Source organism: Saimiri boliviensis, chromosome 7, assembly GCF_048565385.1.
Source record: "Saimiri boliviensis isolate mSaiBol1 chromosome 7, mSaiBol1.pri, whole genome shotgun sequence".
In the NCBI taxonomy this organism is placed as follows: domain Eukaryota; kingdom Metazoa; phylum Chordata; class Mammalia; order Primates; family Cebidae; genus Saimiri; species Saimiri boliviensis.
Genome location: NC_133455.1, coordinates 9,628,008 through 9,652,668, shown reverse-complemented (window position 1 = coordinate 9,652,668; position 24,661 = coordinate 9,628,008). Strand labels below are relative to the sequence as shown.

Sequence of the window (24,661 nt, the reverse complement as noted above, 5' to 3'; positions counted from 1 at the left end):
AGACAGGGGTCTCCCTATGTTGCCCATGCTAGTATCGAACTCCTGGACTCAAGCAATCCTCCCACCTCAGCCTCCCACAGTGCTAGGACTACTGACATGAGCCATCACACCTGGCCAAAAGGTAAGTTTTAAAAGGGTAAAGTTTATAGTACTATATGAAGCCAACAGCACTAAAAACATAAACTTCATAAGCCTTTCTTAAAAAGATAAAAAACACATAATCGATGTTATTGTGAAATACTTCATTAGTCTCACCAGAACTCCCACCAAAAAAAAAAAAAAAAAAAAAATACTTACCACTTCAATTTCCAGTAAGTTATTCTTATTTTCAAGTGTTCTCACGCGACTAGTAGCTTCATGCAGAGCACTATCTAACTGGCCACATCTAAAAACCATAAATTTAGTTTCAATTAGAAGATAAAATTATTACCCTTAAAGTATTACATAAATCTAACCAATTCTCTAATACGTAACATAAGACAAATTCTCCAGCGTTAGCTAAGACTCAGGATGCCATTTTAGTAGAATATATCCCAATGAATCTGATAGTATAGTATGTAAAGAAAACACCAAAATTGGCCAGGCACAGTGGCTCACACCTGTAATACCAACACTTTGGGAGGCTGAGGTAGGCAGATCACTTGAGGCCAGGAGTTCGAGATCAGCCTGGCCAACATGGTGAAACCCCATCTCTACTGCAAATACAAATACAAAACTTAGCTGGGCATGATGGCATGTGCCTGTAGTTCCAGCTGCTTAGGAGGCTGAAGTGAGAGGGTGGCTTGAACGTGGGAAGTTAAGGTTTCAGTGAGCCAAGATCATGCCACTGCACTCCAGCTTGAGGAACAGAGTGAAATTCTTTTTTTTTTTTTTTTTTCTTTGTAGAGATAGGGTCTCCCTACATTGTCCAGCCTAGTCTCAAGTGACCCTCCCACCTCAGCCTTGCTGGGATTATAGGTGTGAGCTAACATGACTAGCCTAAAATTAATTTTTTTAAGATGTAAAAAAAGACGTGAATAAAATAGCTTGATCTTATGAAAAAAATCTACCTACATTTATGCATTATGACTTCTGGGAAAATACAAAAAATTAAATTTGGGATTTGGGACTAGAGATTAGGAAAGGAGACTTTTTTTTTTTTTTTTTGGAGACAGGATCTCATTCCGTATGAGAGGCTGGAGTGCAGTGGTGCAATCTCATTCCAAGCTGGAGTGCAGTGGTGGAATCATGGTTCACTGCAGCCTCAACCTTCTGCAATCCTCCTGCCTCATCCTCCTGAGTATGTACCACCACATACAGTTAATTTGATTTTTTGTAGAGATGGGATCTCACTTTATCATCCAGGCTAGTCTCAAACTTCTATGCTCAAGCGATCCAATTTGCTTTTCATATTATGTCCTTCTGTACTATTTCAAACTTAGCATGAATAAATTTTTTTTTTTTTTTTAAGATGGAGTTTCGCTCTTGTTACCCAGGCTGGAGGGTAATGACATGATCTCGGCTCACCGCAACCTCTGACTCCTGAGTTCAAGCAATTCTCCTACCTCAGCCTCCTGAGTAGCTAGGACTACAGGCGCGCGCCACCATGCCCAGCTAATTTTTGTATTTTTAGTACAGATGGGGTTTCACCTTGTTGACCAGGATGGTCTCGATCTCTTGACCTCGTGATCCACCCGCCTTAGCCTCCCAAAGTGCTGGGATTATAGGCGTAAGCAACCACGCCCAGCCCAACTATTCTTATAATTAACTTCCTTTGTAAAGTGAATTATTACAGACCCTCAAAATAAGAATACATAGAAGAATTCAATGACCATTTTGACTCAGTGTTTAACATACTATGAATAATAAAAGCTGTATTTATTTAGCACTGACTATATACACCAGGTCTTTGTTAAGCATGTTCCACTTAACCTCACAATTCTGTGAATTAAGATTATCATCGGGAGGGGAGAGGAGGGAGACCTGCCACCTGCCTCCCTCCCTCCCCCCGCAAAAAAAAAAAAAGATTATCATTGATCCCATTTTAGAATGGAGAAAACAAGTTCAGTTCCTCACTGAAAGTCACACACGTTGTAAGCAGTCACACTGGGAGCGTAAGCTGAGCACTCTGAGTTCATGCCCCTAACTGCTGTGCATTAATGCATCTCAGACATGAAACAGTGATAAGACTATTCTTTTTTTTTTTTTTAAGCCAGTTAAATTTAGCAGTGGGGAGTTGTATAACAACTTTAGAGACACTAATGTTAATAAGTTCTGATAACCCATTACCATTGGACCAGCCATGATAAAACTATCCTTTTTTATTTATTTATTTATTTATTTTTAGCACAAAAACCTGAATGAGACTATTCTTGAGAAAAGTCAAATAGTCAAGTTTAAGTGTGTAAATTGTATTTGACTTTTTTCAGTACTACAGATTCTAACGTGCCAGAGATCACTGTCCCAAGTCCCAAATCCATAACATAATAACTGATATCACAGCTGGCTAATGGCCCCATTTGTAACACCAGGGGGATTCTCAAATTTGCAATTTTAAGTTTGAAAAAAACCAGCGTATATGCGCTGCTAATAATGGTTTGTATCTTGGGGGAATCATTTCTACAGTTCTAAATGACTACGATTTATTTTGTTTCTACTGTCCTCTGTAACACAGTTTTTGTTGTTGTTGTTGTTTGTTTGTTTGTTTACCATAAGGCAGACCAAATCTTTTTTGGGAAGTAGGAGAAAATAATATTGCTATTCATTTGCACAGTGATTACATTTACTCCAGAAACCACACCTGCCACTGTTACTGCTGTAACACAGCCACTTACTTTTTTAAAACCCTAGCTTCCAATTTGCTCCACCCACATTTGCTCATTGCTCTACATGCTCAAAGATCTTCTCATCATAAAAATCGTGGGTTTTTTGGTTTTTGGTTTGTTTTTTGAGACGGAGTTTCGCTCGTGGCCAAGGCTGGAGTGCAACGGCGCCATCTCCGCTCACGGCAACCTCAGTCCCTCAGGTTCAAGTGATTCTCCTGCCTCAGCCTCCTGAATGCCGGGATTACAGGAATGCCCTACCACACCCAGCCAATTTTGTATTTTTAGTAAAGACAGAGTTCCTCCATATTGGTCAGGCTGGTCTCGAACTCCCAACCTCAGGTGATCCATGATCCACCTCGGCCTCCCAAAATGCTGGGATTACAGGCTTGAGCCACCTCACTCAGCCAAAAATGTTTTAACTGGCTATAATGTATTCTAGGTACCTTCCTTAGCACTCTGTCTTTAATCTTTAAAAGTTCACTGGTGGGCTTCTTTCATACTTGTTTTCCTATGGGAAGTAACTGCAGTTATTTTTGCCTTTTAGTTTTTGAGACTGAGTCTCACTCTGTCAACCAGGCTGGAGGACAGTGTCGCAATATCAGCTCATTGTAACCTCCGCCTCCCAGGTTCAAACGATTCTCTAGTCTCAGCCTCCTGAGTAGGTGGGATTTTCAGTGTGCACTACCACATCTGGCTACTTTTTGTATATGTAGTAGAGACTGAGTTTCACCATGTTGTCCAGGCTGGTCTGGAACTCCTGACTTCAAGTGATCTGCCTGCCTTGGCCTCCCAGAGTGCTGGGATTGCAGGCGTGAGGCACCACACCCAGCCTCATCTTTGCCTTCTTAACAAGAACAAAAAAATCCAACTTCCCATAACCTACCATCTATTGCTTTTGTCCTAAAAAACCTAAACCTGTATCTTTTCTTGTTTGGCTATTTTTCACATTACTTTTCCCTACCATTGTACCCCCACACCACCAAATCCAAAATGAAAGCTGCAGAAACATTCAGGAATAAGATAGCCATGTTAACTACCACAGCAACCAAAACTACTTAGTACAAAGGCTAGTTTTCCCGTAACTTTGAAAGTTAAACTGTTAACCAGATGGAAGATTTTAGTTCCCTCCTTAGTTCTTTGAAGTGAGCTTTGTCTTTTCTCCTTAGAGAACTCCTTGCTATCAGGTAGATCTTCATCAATTTTCAATCTATTTAAGTCCTATTTATTTAGAGACAGGGTGTTGCTCTGTCACCCAGACTGGAGTGCAATGGCATAACCTCAGTTCACCACAGCCTTGACCTTCTAAGCTCAAGCAATCCTCTCACCTCGGCTACTCAAGTAGTAGCTGGGACCACAGATACACACCACTACTCCAGCTAATGTTTCAATTTTTTGTAGAGACAGGGTTTCACCATGTTTCCCAGGCTGGTCTTGAACTCCTGAGCTCAGCAGACCACACGCCTCAGCCTCCCAAAGTCTGATCCACAGATCTGAGCCACCATGCCTAAGTTCCGTTTAATTATAAAGTACACTGCAAGGACTCTATTACTAATACCAGTGAAATCATCAAATTTTCTAAGTGATTCTAAAATAGGTGTGAAGCTATCCTGAATATAAGGCCATTCTCCCCTATATTTCTTTGTGGATTTTTTTTTGGAATGGGAACTATAGTACTTTAATGGGCCTTTTAAAAAGGTTGAGAACTGCCATAGGACATAAGCCATAAATATTAGGAAGTCCATAGTACTGCTCCTCCCATCAATGGCATTACTCTTCACATACAAAATTTGCTAAACTGTTTCAGTGTTTTGCCATGTGAAACAGATGACTCCCTGTCAGTTATTAGTGTATTAGAAGAGGTGGGTTCAGCTGGGTGCAGTGGCTCATGCCAGTAACCCCAGCACTATGGGAGGCCAAGGAGGGCAGATCACCTGAGGCCAGGAGTTTGAGACCAGCCTGACCAACATGGAGAAACCCCGTCTCTACTAAAAATACAAAAAAATTAGCCAGGCGTGGCGGTGCATGCCTGTAATCCCAGCTCCTCAGGAGGCTGGGGCAGGAGAATCACTTGAACCTGGGAGGCAGAGGTTGCAGTGAGCTAAGATCAAGCCGCTGCACTCCAGCCTGGGTGACAAGAATGAGACTGCACTTACAAAAATAAAAGAGGCGGGTTCATAGCTTCAAATACTTAGGCAAACGTGACTATTAAAATTTCAAATCCAAAGTATATGTTTTCAAAGTGTTTTATTACACTATACTTCTGGGAAAATAATAAATCCAAGGTAGAGAAAACTTCACAGCTAAATTATAAATTTTACCTGTCTACAAGAATTTGATTGGTTATCTTCCAATCTTCAACTGCAGAGATTTCTTTTTCTTCCAGCTTCTGCTTCAAACTATTTATTTCTGATTCATAATAAGCTCGAAGATCTGCTATGTGACGAGCATGCTTTTCCTTCAGGTTTTGCCTAATCCTTATCCAGTGAGAATAAAAAATACATGTTATGAAAGCTATCCTCCATCTCCATCCCCCAAAAGAAACCAAGAACACAATGATTCTTGTGGGCAAAAATATAGCATATTTTCTTTCCATGACACCAAATATATAGATTAATACACAAGAAGTTGACAATCGAGTGAGAGTTTTTATATGCTCTATCTTATAAATGCTAAATCTCTAAGATTTTAGGCAATACTCAAGTTCAGTAAAGATCATTTTCAATCAGACATCACAGAAAATCTATTAACATTACAAGCCATTCAGTGAAATACATACTTAGACAATATCACAGGATCTTCCAAGGAAGTCAGTGAAATGCACTCTGGGACACTGTTGGCTGTACCCGGAAGCTGTGACTGACTGACTGAGGCCGAAGCGACCATGACAGTGTTTTCTTCATCTACAGTGTTCACCGAGATATCATTACTAGTAATGGTATATACTGATGGAAACGTGGAACTGGTCCTACTTTCATTTTGGAATGTCTGATTTTTCCAAGAGTTCACAGGAGAAGCTTTTGTGTGTGAAGGATATTTTGGGAATTCAGGTAACTGAGAAGTGACATTACTTGCTTGTGAAAATGAGTCTATGTCAGAGGGACTAGACATGCTAGGCTCTAGAACAGAGTCCGGAGAAAAGGATATTCTGTCATCCATGGCATTCGGAAGGCTGTGGAGTTGAATCCCTGAAATCTGCTGCTTTGGCTTCATGTGTAACGTAGGATCTAGAGTCAGGACCTAGAAACAAGACAAAGGGAAGTCTCACTCTGAGAACTCGGTTTTACTTTGCTTGTTTTCAAGTGAGTAGGCTTTAAATCTCCTAGGGAAAATGAAGCTTGAGGTAAAAGAGTCAGGAAGCATCATTCACATTCACTCAGCAGAATGTGGACAACTTTACCTCTGGTGGATGATTTGGGTTGGAAGCAGAAGTGAGATTCCTCTCAGGTAACTGCTTGTTTTCCCTTTGTTTTTTATAATAAATATCCTTCAGTGACGGTAGCTTCATCTCATTACTAGTATTAGACTTAAAGATATGAAACAAAATTAAATGGTGTTATCAATAATGAACAAATTAGTGATATCAAAATAAGTACCATAAAAAGATTTTTGAAAGACTTTAAGCAAATTGAAAACGTAGACGGTCAGATTTATAATACAAAGTTGGAAGTCACTGCCTAGTATGATGAGTCTACCTCAGAATGGAAAGATGTTTGGATCTCCTAACAGTGGACACTAAAGGGATAATGTGAACATTAATTATTTAGCAGCCTATGAATACTTCCAAATAATGAAATTCTTAGTTCTCTCACTGAAAATAAGAACCAAGTTTTGTGGGTTTCTTTGAGACAGGGTCTCACCCTGTTGCCCAGGCGGGAGTGCAGTGGTGTGATCATGGCTCATTGCAGCCTCAACCTCCCAGTCTAAAGTGATCTTCCTGCCTCTGCCTCCCAAGTTTCTGGGACTACAGGCATGCACCACCATGCCCAGCTAATTTTTCTATTTTTTTGTAGAGACGGGGTCTTGCCATGTTGCTCAAGGTGGTCTCCAAATCCTGAGCTCAAGCAATCCTCCCACCTCAGCTTCCCAAAGTGCTGGGTACAGGCATGAGCCACCATGCCTAGCCAAGAACCAAGTTTTGACATAAGCAAATACTTCATAATGCATGATAGGAGAAGAAAACTTCTGGCCAAACTAATTTCATATGACTGGGAAAAAAAAAGCACCAAGAGGCAGGGTTCCTTATCTATGTAGTTATAATCATGTTTGTTTAAAGAGTTGGCCAACCAAAACTAGGTGTCACAAAGTGACCCAATGAAAATAAGTCCCCCTATTGCTTCTCGGCCTTTTGGCAAAGACCAACTGGAAATAAGTCCCTTTATTCATTAATAAAATAAGAAGACATGACCCTAAGCTGGACACGATGATGCACACCTGCAATCCCAGCTCTTTGAGAGGCTGAGGCAGGCAGATCACCTAAGGTCAGGAGTACAAGACTAGCATGCCAACATGGTGAAACCCCATCTCTACTAAAAAATATAAAAGTTCAGCCGGGCTGAAGTGGGAAGATCAGTTGAATCCAGGAGGCAGAAGCTGTAGTAAGCTGGGATCATACCACTGCACTCCACTCTAGCCTGGGCAACAGGGCAAGACTGTCTCAAAAAAAACAAAAACAAAAACAAAAACACACACACACAGAGAAGATACGACCCTAATTTCTAAAAATTGAAATCAAGGCTTCACTACACTAAAAATGTTGCACAGAGGTCAAGGCTATAAACATTAAAACTTCGGGCTTAAATTATTTCAAGGTGGGACGTATTATACAATGTGAGAGGAGAACCAATTAACCTTGGGCCTCAAATTTAAACTGTGAACACTGCCGCAAATGAGATTACACATTCAACAACAGATACACTGAAAACCCTGAAAGAACATGTTAATTATGTAGCTTTAAATTTATGTCCCATTTCTAGACCCTATATAGGCTCAGAGCACCACGAATATATATTCTGAAAATCTTATAACTAGCTTGCAAATGTGTGCATCCAAGGCATTAATTTGTTAAATCTAAACCTTTAAAATATACTGCAGCAACTCACACCTGTAATCCCAGCACTTTGGGAGGCAAAGGCGGGTGGATCATTTGAGGTCAGGAGTTCGGCACCAGCCTGGCCAATATGGTGAAACCCCATCTCTACAGCTCTACTAAAAATACAAAAATAAGCCAGGCATGGTGGCACATGCCTGTAACCTCAGCTACTCAGGAGGCTGAGGCAGAAGAATTGCTTGAACCTGAGAGGTGGAGGTTGCAGTGAGCCGAGATCTCACCTCTGCACTTGTACTCCAGCTTTGAAAACAGAATGAGACTCTGTCTCAATTAAAAAAAAAAAAAGAAAAAAAAGGAACCACAATTCCCATAATCCTGCTGTAGAATTCATTCCTGACATGCCAACAACAAAAGGAGCCTTTTCAAGTCCTAAAGCCTGTGACAAGTAGCAATATTCCACTATGGCCACAGCCTGGTGGCCTGGGGGAGTAGCTGGAGTTATTTTATTCAAAGCTCATGGGAATAGATAGTACCACTTTTCACCACTTTTATCATGCTCTTGTCATGCTAACATCTCTGAAGTAAAAATGCCTCTTGTGGCTGGGCATGGTGGCTCACGCCTGTAATACCAGCACTTTGGGAGACCGAGGCAGGCAGATCACGAGGTCAAGAGATCAAGACCATCATGGCCAACATGGTAAAACCCCGTCTCTACTAAGGATACAAAAAAAATCAGCTGGGCATGGTGGGGCACGCCTGTAGTCCCAGCTACTTGGGAGGCTGAGGTAGGAGAATTGCTTGAACCCAGGAGGCGGAAATTGCAGTGAGCCAAGATCACGCCACTGAGCTACAGCCTGGGCAACAGTGCGAGACTGCGTCTCAAAAAAAAAAAAAATGCCTCTTGTAATTAATGGTATCTTGTAATTGCTTTGGGCCAAGTAGTGGTTGTGACAGACTGTCATTCCCTGCTCATAAGCTCAAAACCAGGCGTCCCCAAACTTTTTACACAGGGGGCCAGTTCACTGTCCCTCAGACCGTTGGAGGGCCACCACATACTGTGCTCCTCTCACTGACCACCAATGAAAGAGGTGCCCCGGCCGGGTACGGTGGCTCAAGCCTGTAATCCCAGCACTTTGGGAGGCCGAGGCGGGTGGATCACGAGGTCAAGAGATCGAGACCATCCTGGTCAACATGGTGAAACCTCGTCTCTACTAAAAATACAAAAAGTTAGCTGGGCATGGTGGCACGTGCCTGTAATCCCAGCTACTCGGGAGGCTGAGGCAGGAGAATTGCCTGAACCCAGGAGGCAGAGGTTGCGGTGAGCCGAGATAACGCCATTGCACTCTAGCCTGGGTAACAAGAGTGAAACTCTGTCTCAAAAAAAAAAAAGAAAGAGGTGCCCCTTCCTGAAGTGCGGCAGGGGGCCAGATAAATGGCCTCAGGGGGCCGCATGCGGCCTGTGGGCCGTAGTTTGAGGACGCCTGCTCAAAACCAACAAAATTAGCCAAAGAGGTGTCAGCAGCTTAGAAGACAAACCTAGACACTACAATGAAACTCCTGAAGACCAGTATCTAAGAGAAGGGTGAATCAGACACGTTTAGCAACATTTTCCACATGGAAGTCCAAAGCAGGATAGTTCTACACACTACTAAGCCAGGTACAAAGCAGAAAGGCCTTTCCATTCTTTTTAAAGAAACGCATGGCGGGGCACGGTGGCTCATGCCTGTAATCCCAGCACTTTAGGAGGCTGAGGCGGGTGGATCACCTGAGGTCAGGAGTTTGAGACCAGCCTGGCCAACATGAAGAAACCCTGTCTCTTTAAAAAAAAAAAATTACAAAAACAAAATTTTTTTTTTTTTAAATGCTGAATCACCAATGCTGTTGGTAACCTGGAGGAAGATAAGGTGGGAAAACACAGAAGCTAACGCCAAGGTGAAAAGAGTGAGTGGCCAGACATAGTAGTTCATGTTTATAATCCCAGGACTTTGGGAGGCTGAAGCAGGAGGATTGCTGGAATCCATGAGTTCGAGAGACCAGCCTGGGCAACCTTATCTCTACTAAAAAACATTAAAAAAAGAGCCAGGTGTCCTTGCACATGACTATAGTCCCAGCTACTCAGGAGGATGAGACAAGAGGATCACTTAAGCCCAGGAGGTCGAGTCTACAGTGATTTATGATTAAGCTGCTAAATACTCGAACTGGGCAACAGAGAAAGACCCTGTCTCAAGGGAAAAAAAAAAAAGAGAGAGAGAGAGAGAGAGATAAATGGCTGGGCACAGTGGCTCACGCTTATAATCCCAGCACTTTAGGAGGCCAAGGCTGGTGAATCATGAGGGCAGAAGACTGAGGCCACCCTGGCCAAAATGGTGAAACCCCATCTTTACTAAAAATACAAGAATTAGCTGAGCATGGTGGTGCATGCCTGTAATCCTAGCTAACTGGGAGGCCAAGGCAGAAGAATGGCTTGAACCAGAGAGTCAGGTTGTAGTGAGCCAAGATCACGCCATTGCACTCCAGCCTGGCAACAGAGAGATACTCCACCTCAAAAAAAAAAAAAAAAAAAAAGAGGCCGGGCGCGGTGGCTCAAGCCTGTAATCCTAGCACTTTGGGAGGCCGAGGCGGGTGGATCACGAGGTCAAGAGATCGAGACCATCCTGGTCAACATGGTGAAACCCCGTCTCTACTAAAAATACAAAAAAAAAACTAGCTGGGTGTGGTGGCGCGTGCCTGTAATTCCAGCTACTCAGGAGGCTGAGGCAGGAGAATTTCCTGAACCCAGGAGACGGAGGTTGCAGTGAGCCGAGATCGCGCCATTGCACTCCAGCCTGGGTAACAAGAGCAAACTCCGTCTCAAAAAAAAAAAAAGAGAGAGAGAGAGAAAGAGAAGTATAACCCTGTGAGAAGGAAATAATTTTAGCCACTTCTATTTCACTGATGTTTTCCTTTTTAAAGTATGTGTAAGAGTTATATAATAGACCAGGCACAGCGGCTCATACCTGTAATCTCAGCACTTTGGGAGACCAAGGCAGGGGAACCACTTGAGCCCAGAAGTTTGAGACCAGCCTAGGCAACTTAGCAAAAACCCCATCTCTATTAAAAAAAGTTATCAATATATAATAAAACCTATGTTTAAGCCTAAAGATTTTCTGTAAGAACAAAATATAAATTCTAAAGTGGCAAAAAAGCATTATATCAGTCTAATTTATAAATTTTTTTTTGGTAGAACATGAAATAGGATGCATTAAAGTTGACAATACCTTAGAGTCAACAGAATGCAGTGTTCAACAAATGCAGTATTCACTTACTGATGTTCAAGAGGGGGTAATATTCTGAGCCCTGCAGCTGCAAAGCCTACTAAGCCTGCCATGCGCCCCTATAATCTTACCTCCCTCAGACTTCATTTCTCTGTGTTGACCTGTGTCTTTTTGTTCCTTTTATGAAGTATGGAACATTGGTTTCTGTCACTCTCTGAAACTCTGATGCTTACAGGTACATTGTCCCGTCTGTCTGTACATGTCATTCATTTTTATGTCTCTTGGTTAATTTAATAGTATCTCTCCTTTTCCCCATTTACTCTCTCATTGCCTGATCAAAATATAAAAGTGAAGGACAGGCCCAGTGGCTCACACCTGTAATCCCAGCACTTTGGGAGGCCAAGGTGGACAGATCCCCTGAGGTCAGAAATTCAAGACCAGCCTGGCCAACATGATGAAACCCCATCTCTACAAAAAATACAAAAATTAGCCAGGCATGATGGTAGGTGCCTGTAGTCCCAGCTACTTGGGAGCCTGAGGCAGGAGAATCACTTGAACCCAGGAGGTGGAGGTTGCAATGAGCCAAGAACACACCACTGCACCCTAGCCTGGCAAAAGAGCAAGACTCCATCTCAAAAAAAAAGAAAACACGGCTCAGCGCAGTGGCTCACCTCTGTAATCCCAGCACTTTGGGAGGTTGGGAGTTTGAGACCAGCTTGGCCAATATGGCAAAATGCAGTCTCTACTAAAAATATAAAAATTAGCTGGGTGTGGTGGCATGGACTTGTAATCCCAGCTTCTCAGGAGGATGAGGCAGGAGAATCACTTGAACCCGGGAGGTGGAGACTGCAGCAAGCCAAGATTGCGCTACAGCACTCTAGCCTGGGTGACAGAGTGAGACTCTGTCTCAGCAACAACAACAAAAAAGTAGAATTAAAAATTTCACTTTTAAAAAATTCTGTCTGGTTTGGGCTGGGGGTTGGTAGCTTACAAATATAACCCTAGTACTTTGGGAGGCTGAGGTGAGAGGATCACTTGAGCCCTGGAGGTCACACCATTGTACTCCAGTCTGGGGGACAGAGTGAGACCCTATCTCAAAAAGGAAAAAAAAAATGCTGGTTAGTGTTTTGCGAAATTAAATGGATTGCGCCTACTATTTTATATGCAATAGGTCCTCAGATTTCTTTCCCTTTTCCCAGGTGTTGATTTCTCATTCATTATACCTCCATTCGTTTTCATTTGTTACATGATCCATTTGTAGCATAGTTATGAGCAACTTAGTTTGCTGTATTTTGTTTTGTTTTTTTGAGACGGAGTTTCGCTCTTGTTGCCCAGGCTGGAGTGCAATGGTGCGATCTTGGCTCACTGCAACCTCCGCCTCCCGGGTTCAGGCAATTCTCCTGTCTCAGCCTCCTGAGGAGCTGGGATTACAGGCACGCGCCACCATGCCCAGCTAATCTTTCGTATTTTCAGTAGAGACGGGGTTTCACCATGTTGACCAGGATGGTCTCAATCTCTTGACCTCGTGATCCACCTGCCTTGGCCTCCCAAAGTGCTGGGATTACACGCATGAGCCACCGTGCCCCACTAACACTGTGTTTTTAAATTACCTGGTTTGGTGACACATCTGTGGAAAACAATGATACAAATGTCTTCTCTAAAGTTTCAGGCAAAGAGTGGTATGTATCCTTTTCCTCTAGTTTCCAGTAAGTCAATCCTGATGTGCACAAACACAGAATGGAAAAGAGTGAGGAAAAAACAAAAATGCTTTATAGAATAACTTATTTCTACCTAAATGAAATTAAATATGGAAAGAAACTAATTTTGGGTTACAGTAATTTGAATTTTGATAAAAAAGTTATCCAAACTCCTTATTATGTAAGTGTCCTAACTGGATGCAAATGTTTAAAACTGAAATATAAAAAGTCAAGATGAGTTGGTACAATTTAAAACACATGTTTTTGGCAGGGCATGGTGGTTCACACCTGTAATCCCAGCACTTTGGGAGACAGAAGCAGGCGGATTACCTAACATCAGGAATTTGAGACCAGCCTGGCCAACATGGTGAAACCCTGTCCATACTAAAAATCTAAAAATTGGTCAGGCGCGGTGGCTCACACCTGTAATCCCAGCACTTTGGGAGGCTGAGGTGGGCAGATTACAAGGTCAGGAGTTTGAGACCAGCCTGACCAACAGGATGAAACCGTGTCTCTACTAAAAATTCAAAATTAGCCAGGTGTGGGTGGCGCCCACTTGTAATCCCATCTACTCAGGAGGCTGAGGCAGGAGAATTGCTAGAACCTGGGAGGTGAAGGTTGCAGTGAGCTGGGATTGCGCCATTGCACTCCAGCATAGGTGACAGAGTGAGACTCCGTCTCAAAAAAAAAAAAAAAATCCAAAAATTAGCCAACTGTGGTAGCACACACCTCTAATTCCACCTACTTAGGAGGCTGAGGCATGAGAATTGCTCAAACCCAGGAGACAGAGGTTGCAGTGAACTAAGATGCCACTGCTGTACTCCAGCCTGGGTGATGAGTCAGACACTGCCCTCCCCCCACCCAAAAAAATAGGCTGGGCACGGTGGCTCATGCCTGTAATCCCAGCACTTTGGGAGTCTGACGCAGGCAGCTCATGAGGTCAGGAGTTCAAGACCAGCCTGGCCAACATGGTGAAACCCCATCTCTACTAAAAATACAAAAATTAGCTGGGCATGGTGGCACACCTGTAATCCCAGCTACTCGGGAGGCTGAGGCAGGAGAATCACTTGAACCCAGTAGGCAGAAGTTGCAGTGAGGCAAGATCACGCCACTGTACTCCAACCTGGGCGACAGAGTAAGACTTCGTCTTGGAAAAAAATTAATTAATTAAAATATATATATTTTTTTATTTGAGACAGGTTCTCACTTTGTCACCCAGGCTGGAGTACAGTGGTACCATCTCAGCTCATTGTAGTCTTTTTCTTTTTTCTGAGACAGTGTCTCACTCTGTTACCCAGGCTGGAGTGCAATGGCATGATCTCAGCTCACTGCAAACTCCGCCTCCCAGGTTCAAGTGATTCTTCTGCCTCAACCTCCTGAGTAGCTAGGGTTATAGGCACGTACCACCACACCCAGCTAAGTTTTATATTTTTAGTAGAGACAGGGTTTCATCATGTTGGCTGGGCTGGTCTGGAATTCCAAACCCAAGTGATCCGCCCCCCTTGGCATCCCAAAGCTCTAGAATTACAGGCATGAGCCACTGTGCCTAGCCCAGCTCACTGGAGTCTCGACCTTCTGGGTTCAAGCCATCCTCCTCCTGCCTTAGCCCTGCAAGAAACTGGGACTACAGGCACATACCACCAAGCCCTCTAAATTTTTTGTATTTTAAGTAGAGACAGGGCTTTGCCATGTTGCCCAGACGAGTCTTGAGCTCCTGAGCTCAAGCAATCCACCCTTTTCAGCCTCCCAAAGTGCAAGGATTACAGGTGTGAGCTACCAGTCCTGGCCTTAAAATATATTTTAAAATATACAATTTATTTTTTTGTTTGTTGTTGTTGTTGTTGTTGTTGTTGTTGTTGTTTTTTGAGACGGAGTTTCGCTCTTGTTACTCAGGCTGGAGTGCAATGGCGCGATCTCGGCTCACCGCAACCTCCGCCTCCTGGGTTCAGGCAATTCTCCTGCCTCAGCCTCCTGAGTAGCTGGGATTACAGGCACGCGCCACCATGCCCAGCTAATGTTTTTTTGTATTTTTAGTAGAGACGGGGTTTCACCGTGTTGACCAGGATGGTCTCAATCTCTTGACCTCGTGATCCACCCGCCTCGGCCTCCCAAAGTGCTGGGATTACAGGCTTGAGCCACCGTGCCCGGCCTGTTGTTGTTTTTTAGAAGTTGTGGGGATCTAGAAAGTTTTATAAGGTGGCCGGGCACGGTGGTAATCCCAGCACTTCGGGAGGCTGACGCAGGTGGATCACAAGGTCAGGAGATCAAGACCATTCTGGCCAACATGGTAAAATCTCATCTCTACTAAAATACAAAAAATTAGCCAGGTGTGGTGGTGTGTGCCAATAGTCCCAGCTACTCAGGTGGCTGAGGCAGGAGAATCACTTGAACCTAGGAGACAGAGACTGCAATGAACCGAGATCACGCCACTGCACTCTAGCCTGGAAACAGGGCGAGACACCATCTCAGAGGGGAAAAAGAAAGTTTTATAAGGCAAAGCTAATTTATCCTGATGAATTGGATGTGGGATATGAAACAGTCTGTATATAAAGTCATTAAGACTTGAATAAACTCACAATAGGGTATAAAGAATGGCTCAGAGGTTTTGAATTTAATTCATTTTGGACTACCTGAAAAAGGTTAACTATTTTTACAGCTGTTCGAAATAATTGCAAAAGTACTTCTTCATTCTCTGTACAGATCTTATAACACAAATTAGACAAGAAAGAAACGTGGCTAGGCGTGATGGCTGAAGCACTTTGAGAAACTGAGGCAGGTGGATTGCTTGAGCCCAGGAGTTCAAGATCAGCTGGAGCAACATGGCGAAACCCTGTCTCTACAAAAAAATACAAGAATTAGCCAGGCACGGTGGCGCTAGTCCCCGTGGGAACTATTCCCAAGAATAGTTCCCAACTATTCTTGGGAAGCTGAGGTGGGAGGATCAAGTGAGCCTGGGAGGTTAAGGCTGCAGTGAGCCATGATCGCACCACTGCACCCCAGCCTGGGCGATAGAGTGAGACCCTGTCTCAAAAAACAAAACAAACAAAGGTAAGGGTGCTACCGGAGGAACACCACAACATATCATAAATTAACAAAACCATACTATATAGCATCATCCTATAAGGAGAAATGCAGGCAAGTTGTTTTTTAAAAATAACTCTCCAAATCTAGGTACCTTCCTCTGAGTGTAGTTCAGGTTAAAAAAAATAAAGACTTGAGTATCATACCTGTTCCTGAATCAGACATCCAAGCATTTGGAGTTTCATCCGGTTTACTGAGGTAAAAAGCAGGAGGATGTGTAGCAGCAGCAAAATCAGACTACAAGAAAGAAAACCACTGGTTGACAGCTAAAAGTCATTAGACACAAACTGCTGACTCAAGGAATGAGAGCCAGCATCAAACCAGGTGTAGAGAAACCTTCAGAGGGTTCACAAAAAAACCTGGGCCAGGCGCTGGGGCCGGTCGCAGTGGCTCACACCTGTAACCCCAGCACTTTGGGAGGCCAAGGCGGGTGGATCACAAGGTGAGGAGTTCCAGAACAGCCTGTCCAAGATGACACAATTCTATCTCTGCTAAAAATACAAAACTTAGCTGGGTGCGATGGTGCGTGCCTATAATCACAGCTACTCAGGAGGCTGAGGCAGGAGAATCGCTTGAAACCCGGGAGGGGGAGGTTGCAGTGAGCCGAGATCTTGCTACTGCACTCTAGCCTGAGCGACAGAGCCTGTTTCAAAAAAAAAAAAAAAAAAAAAGCCTGGTTTCCCCATGGTTACAAGAATGCTGAGAGGAATTCACTGTCAAATATTCACTGTTGAATTTTTTTTTTTTTTTTTGCCTGTGTAATTTATAAAAGTTTATTTCTGTTCTCTGTAGAGCTGGAAGAAAAATGGGGGCAGGTATTATTTCGTGAGTTCAGACCTAAAATGTATTTGCCATTTAATTCCAAAATGAATTTCAGGTGCCTAAAATTAAAGTCATTAATATAAAAATTTTTTATTTTTTATTTTTTTTTTTTTGAGATGGAGTTTCGCTCTCGTTACCCAGGCTGGAGTGCAATGGCGCGATCTTGGCTCACCGCAACCTCCGCCTCCTGGGTTCAGGCAATTCTCCTGCCTCAGCCTCCTGAGTAGCTGGGATTACAGGCACGCGCCACCATGCCCAGCTAATTTTTTGTATTTTTAGTAGAGACGGGGTTTCACCATGTTGACCAGGATGGTCTCGATCTTTCGACCTCGTGATCCACCCGCCTCGGCCTCCCAAAGTGCTGGGATTACAGGCTTGAGCCACCGCGCCCGGCCATTAATATAAAAATTAATGTAAAAGCTCTAACAATTCATTTTTATCATTATAATTACAATAAATCAGACTAACTTTAGAAACCATAAGTCAATAATATGAACCTTAAGTAGACTACTTCCTATATACAAACAATTGTTTACTAGTCGCTGCTTACTAATTCTAGTAAAAATTCTGAGCAAATCTCTCCTTACAACATCTCTGGCACTGTCAGAAGAAATGTGTGTTTCCAAACAGAGATATGCAATGAGAATATTTCTATCAATTTTTCTTATTAGATCAAACTTTCAATTCCTGTAAAGAGTATGTAACCATCCATGAACCCACTGCCAAAGTAAAAGCTCACTGAGATAATACTACCTACCAAGAAGGGGGATTAACCCATCAACCTTATAAGGCACACCACTTATTTTCTTTCTCATCAAGAAACAAATTCCAAAGTCATCTTTTGTCTCTTATAAAACTAACTCCTCCCTGTTTGAATTTGTCTCAGTACTTAAGACAAGGAGAAGGTGACTGGAAAAGTCCAAGTCAAATAATCCCAAGTAAAATATTTTGTCCTCATCTGGATTCTGAGGTGTAAATTCAGCGCACTCGGCTGCGGCACACACACAGTGGGCTGGCAGGGGCTTACCTGACAGAGCTGCCTGCTGCACTCTTCTGGGCAAACAAGGCATCCACTAAAGAAAACAGGCCCAGCTTTTAATGAAAAATAAAAGTAGGATGCAATGAAAAGCCCTTCTAAATATAAACCATCTTAGCCCAAGAAGCCAGCCTAAGCATAGCACAAGGACCTTAATGAGTTTTAGTAACCATCTATTAGCTCATCTGAAAAATCACCACGGAAGCCCCTTGGCCTGTGAAAAGGGAGAGTCTGTCCAAGACAAAGGACCAAGAAAACAAAGAGCAACTCAAGCCCTGGAAAACACTTTTGCTAAACAGCATGCAACTTCAAAATTACTTCAAAGCTGCTATTTACACAAAATAAACTACCATTGTATAAAAAGAAAATTGGATCAGAAGATAATCCTGATAACAAGCATTCTCTGCTTTAGACTGAAACTGAAACCAGTAAGAGAAGAAAAAAGACTAAATAAAAAGGAAAGTTCTAACCTTTCTGAATCCAGAATCACGCAAGTAAGAAATGCATTTCAGGGGAGACACCATCAATGATCAACCACCATGAGCTCAAAATCATTTAGGGCTCAGAAATATCAAAGAAACTTGTTTTTCCCTAGTGATTTAGTACCAAATATTTCAATTACCCAAGAAAAGGAAAACTAAAACTTGTCCAGGGGATGATCAAATAAAGACTCAGAGGGAATCACTGCCTCCTCACAACCTCCACTTTCTGCCCTATAATCACAAGATGGAGAAGATGCTACCAGAAGGGCACTTCTCAGGCAAGGCCAGACCATGGGCAGCTGGTCTGATTCTCCACTGAACAGAGAAGGAAAATTAAGTGTTGCCCTAATTGACCAGCGGCTCCTAGAGTCTACTGCACATCAGCATCACCTGATTAAAAGTCTCAATACACAGGTCTGCACCTGGGCTTGGAAACCAGATGTAGTAGACTTTTAAATCTCCTCAGGTGAGTCTACTGTGCAGCAAAGGCAGCACCATGGGGCTACATGGCATATACTGAGCTACAGTCACAAAGGACAGCAAGAAAACCAGCAAACCCACTGAGTACATAACCACAAGCCCAAAGTTTACTAGAAGTGGAAGTCTGTACAAAAAGAGCTGTCATCTTGGTAAAAACAGAACAAAAGAAACTACTGTGTATGAAAACATTCTCTCTTTATGCCAATCCCAATGAGAAAAAGCAATTTTTACCCAGTCTCCAAATGTTTTTCTGCTATCATACCAAGAAAGGATATACCATCTTCAATTGCACAGAGAGTCAAAAGAATAGAAGTATCAACACAGTACTAAACTAAAGGGCTTTTCTAAAATAGAACTACCAACACAGTACTAAATGACTTCTCTAAAACAGAACGAACACAGTACTAAATGGATTTTCTAGAACAGAACTAACAGGTGGCTCACAACTGTAATCCCAGCACTTTGGGAGGCTGAGGCGGGCGGATCACCTGAGGTCAGGAGTTAGAGACCAGCCTGGCCAACATGATAAAACTCCATCTCTACTAAAAATACAAAAAAAATTAATCGGGCATGGTGGCGCATGCCTCTAATCCCAGCTACTCAGGAGGCTGAGGCAGGAGAATTGCTTGAACCTGGAGAATCACTTGAACCCAGGAGGCAAAGGTTGCAGTGAGCGGAGATTGAGCCACTGCACTCCAGCCTGGGTGACAGAGAAAAACTCTGTCTCAAAAAACAAAACAAAACAAACAAAAAAACTAACAACACTGTATTGAATGGCTTTTCTAGAGCTACCAATATAGTACTAAGGGCTTTTCTAGAATAAAACTAGTAACACAATGATAAAGGGCTTTCCTAGGCCACAGAAGCCTTTGCGGTTCACAGAACTTCGTTTACCTTCACTTCTCTCCTCTTCAACACAAATCTGAAGAAGTGCAAAGAATGGTGATAACAGGAAGCCTAAATACCACAAATTGAAGAAAGAAAATTTGTTGTAAGAGAAGTAATGCCTTATGAAAGCTGAAGGACTATCTTCTTATGATCTCTTAAACAGCTCTTTCTCATAGAATGACAGAAAGACTATGTTCAGGATGATAAAACATGGCCAGTTTCTAAAAGTATTTGGTTTGTAGAGGAACCTGATTTTGCAATTTCAATGTATTATACTAAAATAATGCTATTCTGCAACAAATTTAGACCAATAAGGGCTATACAGGAATATAAAAATTATCTAGCTGGGCAGAGTGGCTCCTGCATTGTAATCTCAGCATTCTGGGAGGCCAAGGCAAGAGGATCACTTGAAGCCAGGAGTTTGAGACCACCCTTGGCAACATAGTGAGACCCTGTTTCTACAAAAGTATGTTTAAAAATATTTTTTTTTTGGCCAGGCACAGTGGCTTATGCCTATAATCCAGGCACTTGGGGTGAGAGGCTGAAGTGGGGAGATCACTTGAGGTCAGGAGTTCAAGACTAGCCTAACCAACATGGCAAAATCCCATCTCCACTAAAAATACAAAAATAAGCCTGGTATGGTGGCACACACCTGTAGTTCCAGCTACTTGGGAGGCTGAGGCAGGAGAATCGCGCCAGGAAATGGAGATTGGAATGAGCTGAGATCATGCCACTGCAAACCAGCCTGGGCAACAGAGCAATACTCCATCTCTGAAAAAAAAAAAAAAAAAATAGCCCGGCCAAGATGGTGAAACCCCATCTCTACTAAAACTTCAAAAATTAGCCGGTGTGGTGGCAGGCACTTATTCCCAGCTACTTGAGAGGCTTAGACAGAAGAATCACTTGAACCCAGGTAGCAGAGATTGCAGTGACCAGAGATCACGCCATTGCACTCCAGCCTGAGCGACAGAGTGAGACTCTGTCTCAAAAATTTAAAAAAAAAAAAAAAAAAAATTAGATCTTAATTATCTGAAACTGAAGTGTAAATAATTTTTTAAAAACCGTATTCAATATCTATAATATTTTAATTAAAGTAGCTGTTAGGTTAGCAAAAGGGGTATACAGAATTTCAACATTTAATCTCTCAAAATTTCGATTATAAATTCAGAACTGTCCAAATTTCATAAAGGCATCTTAAAGTATTCAACTTTAAGATTACAGTAGGCCGGGTGCGGTGGCTCACGCCTGTAATCCCACCACTTTGGGAGATGGAGGTGGGTGGATAACGAGGTCAAGAGATTGAGACCATCCTGGCCAAGAGAGTGAAACCCCATCTCTACTAAAAATACAAAAAATTAACTGGGCATGGTGGCGTGTGCCTGTAATCCCAGCTACTCAGGAGGCTGAGGCAGGAGAATTGCCTGAACCCAGGAGGCGCAAGTTGCAGTGAGCCGAGATCGCATCATTGCACTCCAACCTGGGTAACAAGAGCGAAACTCTGTCTCAAAAAAAAAAAAAAATTACAGTATTACTTCTTATAACTTAATAGTAGTACAAATTATTTGAAAGTTTGTTTTAAACAATTAAATGGATTACTCTCTGGCTAAATGTAAACATTTGCAGCACAGAGAGAAATAGGACCTTTGGAAATGATTCATTTTAATAATATTTTATCCTTTATTAGCTTAGATTTCCAGTCTACTAAAGCAACATTTACAGCAATGATTTCTAATCCTCTGAAACACCAAAAGAAAGATGTATAAATGGGCCAGGAGCAGTGGCTCATGCCTGTAATCCCAGCACTTTGGGAGGCTGCAGTGGGTGGATCACCTGAGGTCACAAGTTCAAGACCAGCCTGGCCAACATGGTGAAACTCCATCTCTATTAAAAATAAAAAAATTAGCTGGGCATGGTGGCAGATGCCTGTAATCCCAGCTACTCAGAAGGATGAGGCAGGAGAATCGCTTTGAACCTGGGAGGCAGAGGCTGAAGTGAGCCATTACACTCCAGCCTGGGCCACAAGAACGAAACTCCATCTCAAAAAAGAAAAAAAAATATGTATAAATGAACAAATTAACAATACAAAAGAGCCGGGCGCGGTGGCTCAAGCCTGTAATCCCAGCACTTTGGGAGGCCGAGGCGGGTGGATCAAGAGGTCGAGAGTTCGGGACCATCCTGGTCGACATGGTGAAACCCCGTCTCTACTAAAAATACAAAAAATCAGCTGGGCATGGTGGCGTGTGCCTGTAATCCCAGCTACTCAAGAGGCTGAGGCAGGAGAATTGCCTGAACCCAGGAGGCGGAGGTTGTGGTGAGCCGAGATCGCGCCATTGCACTCCAGCCTGGGTAACAAGAGCAAAACTCCGTCTCAAAAAAAAAAAAAAAAAAAAACCAATACAAAAGAAAGGGCACAATAATTTTTTTCCTGAGTGTGTACTAAACCCACGTAATCATCAGTATTGGAGCCCACAGGGAAAGTGACTTGTCACCTACTTTCTCAATTGGTGTCTTCTTGCTTTGCTCATTTCCTTGTTTAGATCTTGAACCTCCATCTTCTACATGTGCTCTCTTTGGTTGGTTCTGCTTCAGTTTTTGTGCCCATGATGTTATAGATTTACTATTTAAGAAGAGAAAAACAAAATTATCTTCTGTTTTGTTTGTTTGTTGTTTTTTTTTTTTTTGAGACAGAGTCTTGCTGTGTCACCCAGGCTGGAGTACAGTGGTGCAATCTCAGTTCACTGCAACCTCCATCTCCTAGGTTCAAGCAATTCTTGTGCTTCAGCCTCCCGAATAGCTGGGATTACAGACACACCACCACTCCGAGCTAAGCTTTGTATTTTTAGCAGAGATGGGGTTTTGCCATGTTGGCCAGACTGGTCTCAAACTCTTGACCTCTGCCCACCTCAGCCTCCCAAAGTGCTGTGATTACAGGCATGAGCCATCACGCTGGGCTCCAACATTACTTTCTTTAGAGACTGGATTTCACACAAATACTGTACTTCACATATAAAGCTACCAGTAGATACTGTATCAGTGGAAAATGCTTTCCAGTTTTTTTTTTTTTTTGGAGATCCTCTCTGTCACTCAGGGTAGAATGCAATCACAGCTCACTGCAGCCTTGACCTTTCTCAGCTCAGGTGACCCTCCCACCTCAGCCTCGTGAGTAGCTGGGACCACAGGCAGGAACCACCACACCCAGCTAATTTATATGTATGTGTGTGTATGTATATGTATATATATATACATACACACACATATATACATATATATATATATATATATATTTTTTTTTTTTTTGTAGAGACAGGGTCTTGCCATGTTGCCCAGGCTGACCTCAAACTCCTGGGCTCAAGTGATTCACCTGCTTCAGCCTCCCCAAGTGCTGGGATTACAAGCATTAGCCACTGTGCCCAGCCAGTTGTTTTTTCTAATAGTGGTAAGATAATGAATTTTTATTAATTCACCTACATTACTTTTTTCAATTTATTATCAAAGGCAAAGTAAACAAAAAGACTAACAGTGACTAGTATTATACAAAGTCTGTAGCCATATACTAGAACAAAAACCACCACATTTGCCCTTCCATGTGCTAAATATATCTCTACAATGAGAGCATATTTGTTGGCACAAATCAATCATTATACTTGAATGTAGATAAGATTTGTGTTGCTTTAGGTGACACAATTCAGAGATACAAAACTAAAAAATTAGGACAATTTTTAAGGATTATTTGTTTTACAAAAATTAAGCCACAGTTTATAAAAAGTCTCCTATGTCATGAAATGTCATTACATTTATAAAAATTCTTCTTGCAGACCGGGTGCGGTGGCTAAAGCCTGTAATCCCAGCACTTTGGGAGGCCAAGGCAGGTGGATCACAAGGTCAAGAGATGAGACCATCCTGGTCAACACGGTGAAACCCCGTCTCTACTGAAAATACAAAAAATTGCTGGGTGCGGTGGCTCATGCCTGTAATCCCAGCACTTTGGGGGCCGAGGCAGGTGGATGACGAGGTCAAGAGATCAAGACCATCCTGGTCAACATAGTGAAACCCCGGCTCTACTAAAAATAAAAAAAATTAGCTGGGCATGGTGGCACATGCCTGTAATCCCAGCTACTCAGGAAGCCGAGGCAGGAGAATTGCCTGAACCCAGGAGGCGGAGGTTGCGGTGAGCCGAGATCGCGCCACTGCATTCCAGCCTGGGTAACGAGCAAAACTCCATCTCAAAAAAAAAAAAAAATACAAAAAATTAGCTGGGCATGGTGGCACGTGCCTGTAATCCCAGCTACTCAGGAGGCTGAGGCAGGAGAATTGCCTGAACCCAGGAGGCGGAGGTTGTGTTGAGCCAAGATCGCGCCATTGCACTCCAGCCTGGGTAACAAAGAGCGAAACTCCGTCTAAAAAAAAAAAAAAATTCCTTTTACACATAAAAAACATTCAGGCCAGGCGAGGTGGCTCAGGTCTGTAATTCCAGCACTTTGGGAATCTCAGGTGGGCAGATCACCTGATGTCAGGAGTTCAAGACCAGCCTGGCCAACATGGCAAAACCCCATCTCTACTAAAAACAAAAAAAATTAGCTAGGCACAGTGGTATGCACCTGCAGTCCCAGCTACTCAGGAGGCTGAGGTGGAAGAACTGCTTGAACCCAGGAGGTGGAGATTGCAATGAGCTAAGAATGCACAACTGCACTCCAGCCTGAATGACAGAACAAGACTCCATCTGAAAACAAAACAAAAACAAACACATTTGGCAGAATACAGACTAGACAAAAGAAAACATAAAACTGGGGCCAGTCACCATGGCTCACACCTGTAATCCCAGCTTTTTGGGAGGCTGAGCTGGGTAGATCACCTACGGTCAGGAGAGAGACCAGCCTGGCCAACATAGTGGAACTCTGTCTCCACTAAAAATACAAAAATTAGCCAGGTGTGGTTGTAGGCACCTGTAGTCCCAGCTACTCGGGAGACTTAAGGCTGGAGAATCACTTGAACCAGGGAGGCAGTGGTTGCAGTGAGCTGAGATTGCACCACTGCACTCCAGCCCAGGAGACAAAGCAAGACTCCAACTCA

General features: G+C 42.9%; 1 protein-coding gene across 12 annotated transcripts in view; it reads right to left on the bottom strand.

Moving 5' to 3' along the window:
• MPHOSPH9 (M-phase phosphoprotein 9) overlaps positions 1-24,661 on the bottom strand; it is an 84,197-nt gene that overhangs the window by 43,390 nt on the left and 16,146 nt on the right. For 10 of the 12 annotated variants that reach the window (XM_074402093.1, XM_074402095.1, XM_074402103.1 and 7 more), the window contains 8 exons: positions 22,085-22,208; positions 19,598-19,660; positions 16,030-16,120; positions 12,716-12,822; positions 6,202-6,327; positions 5,581-6,041; positions 5,123-5,278; positions 298-385 (listed from right to left, as the gene is read on the bottom strand). In XM_074402093.1, coding sequence (XP_074258194.1) covers positions 298-385; positions 5,123-5,278; positions 5,581-6,041; positions 6,202-6,327; positions 12,716-12,822; positions 16,030-16,120; positions 19,598-19,660; positions 22,085-22,208 — 1,216 coding nt within the window. The remainder of the gene's footprint in view (positions 1-297; positions 386-5,122; positions 5,279-5,580; positions 6,042-6,201; positions 6,328-12,715; positions 12,823-16,029; positions 16,121-19,597; positions 19,661-22,084; positions 22,209-24,661) is intronic. The other 2 variants (XM_074402094.1, XM_039472088.2) reach the window with 2 other exon arrangements.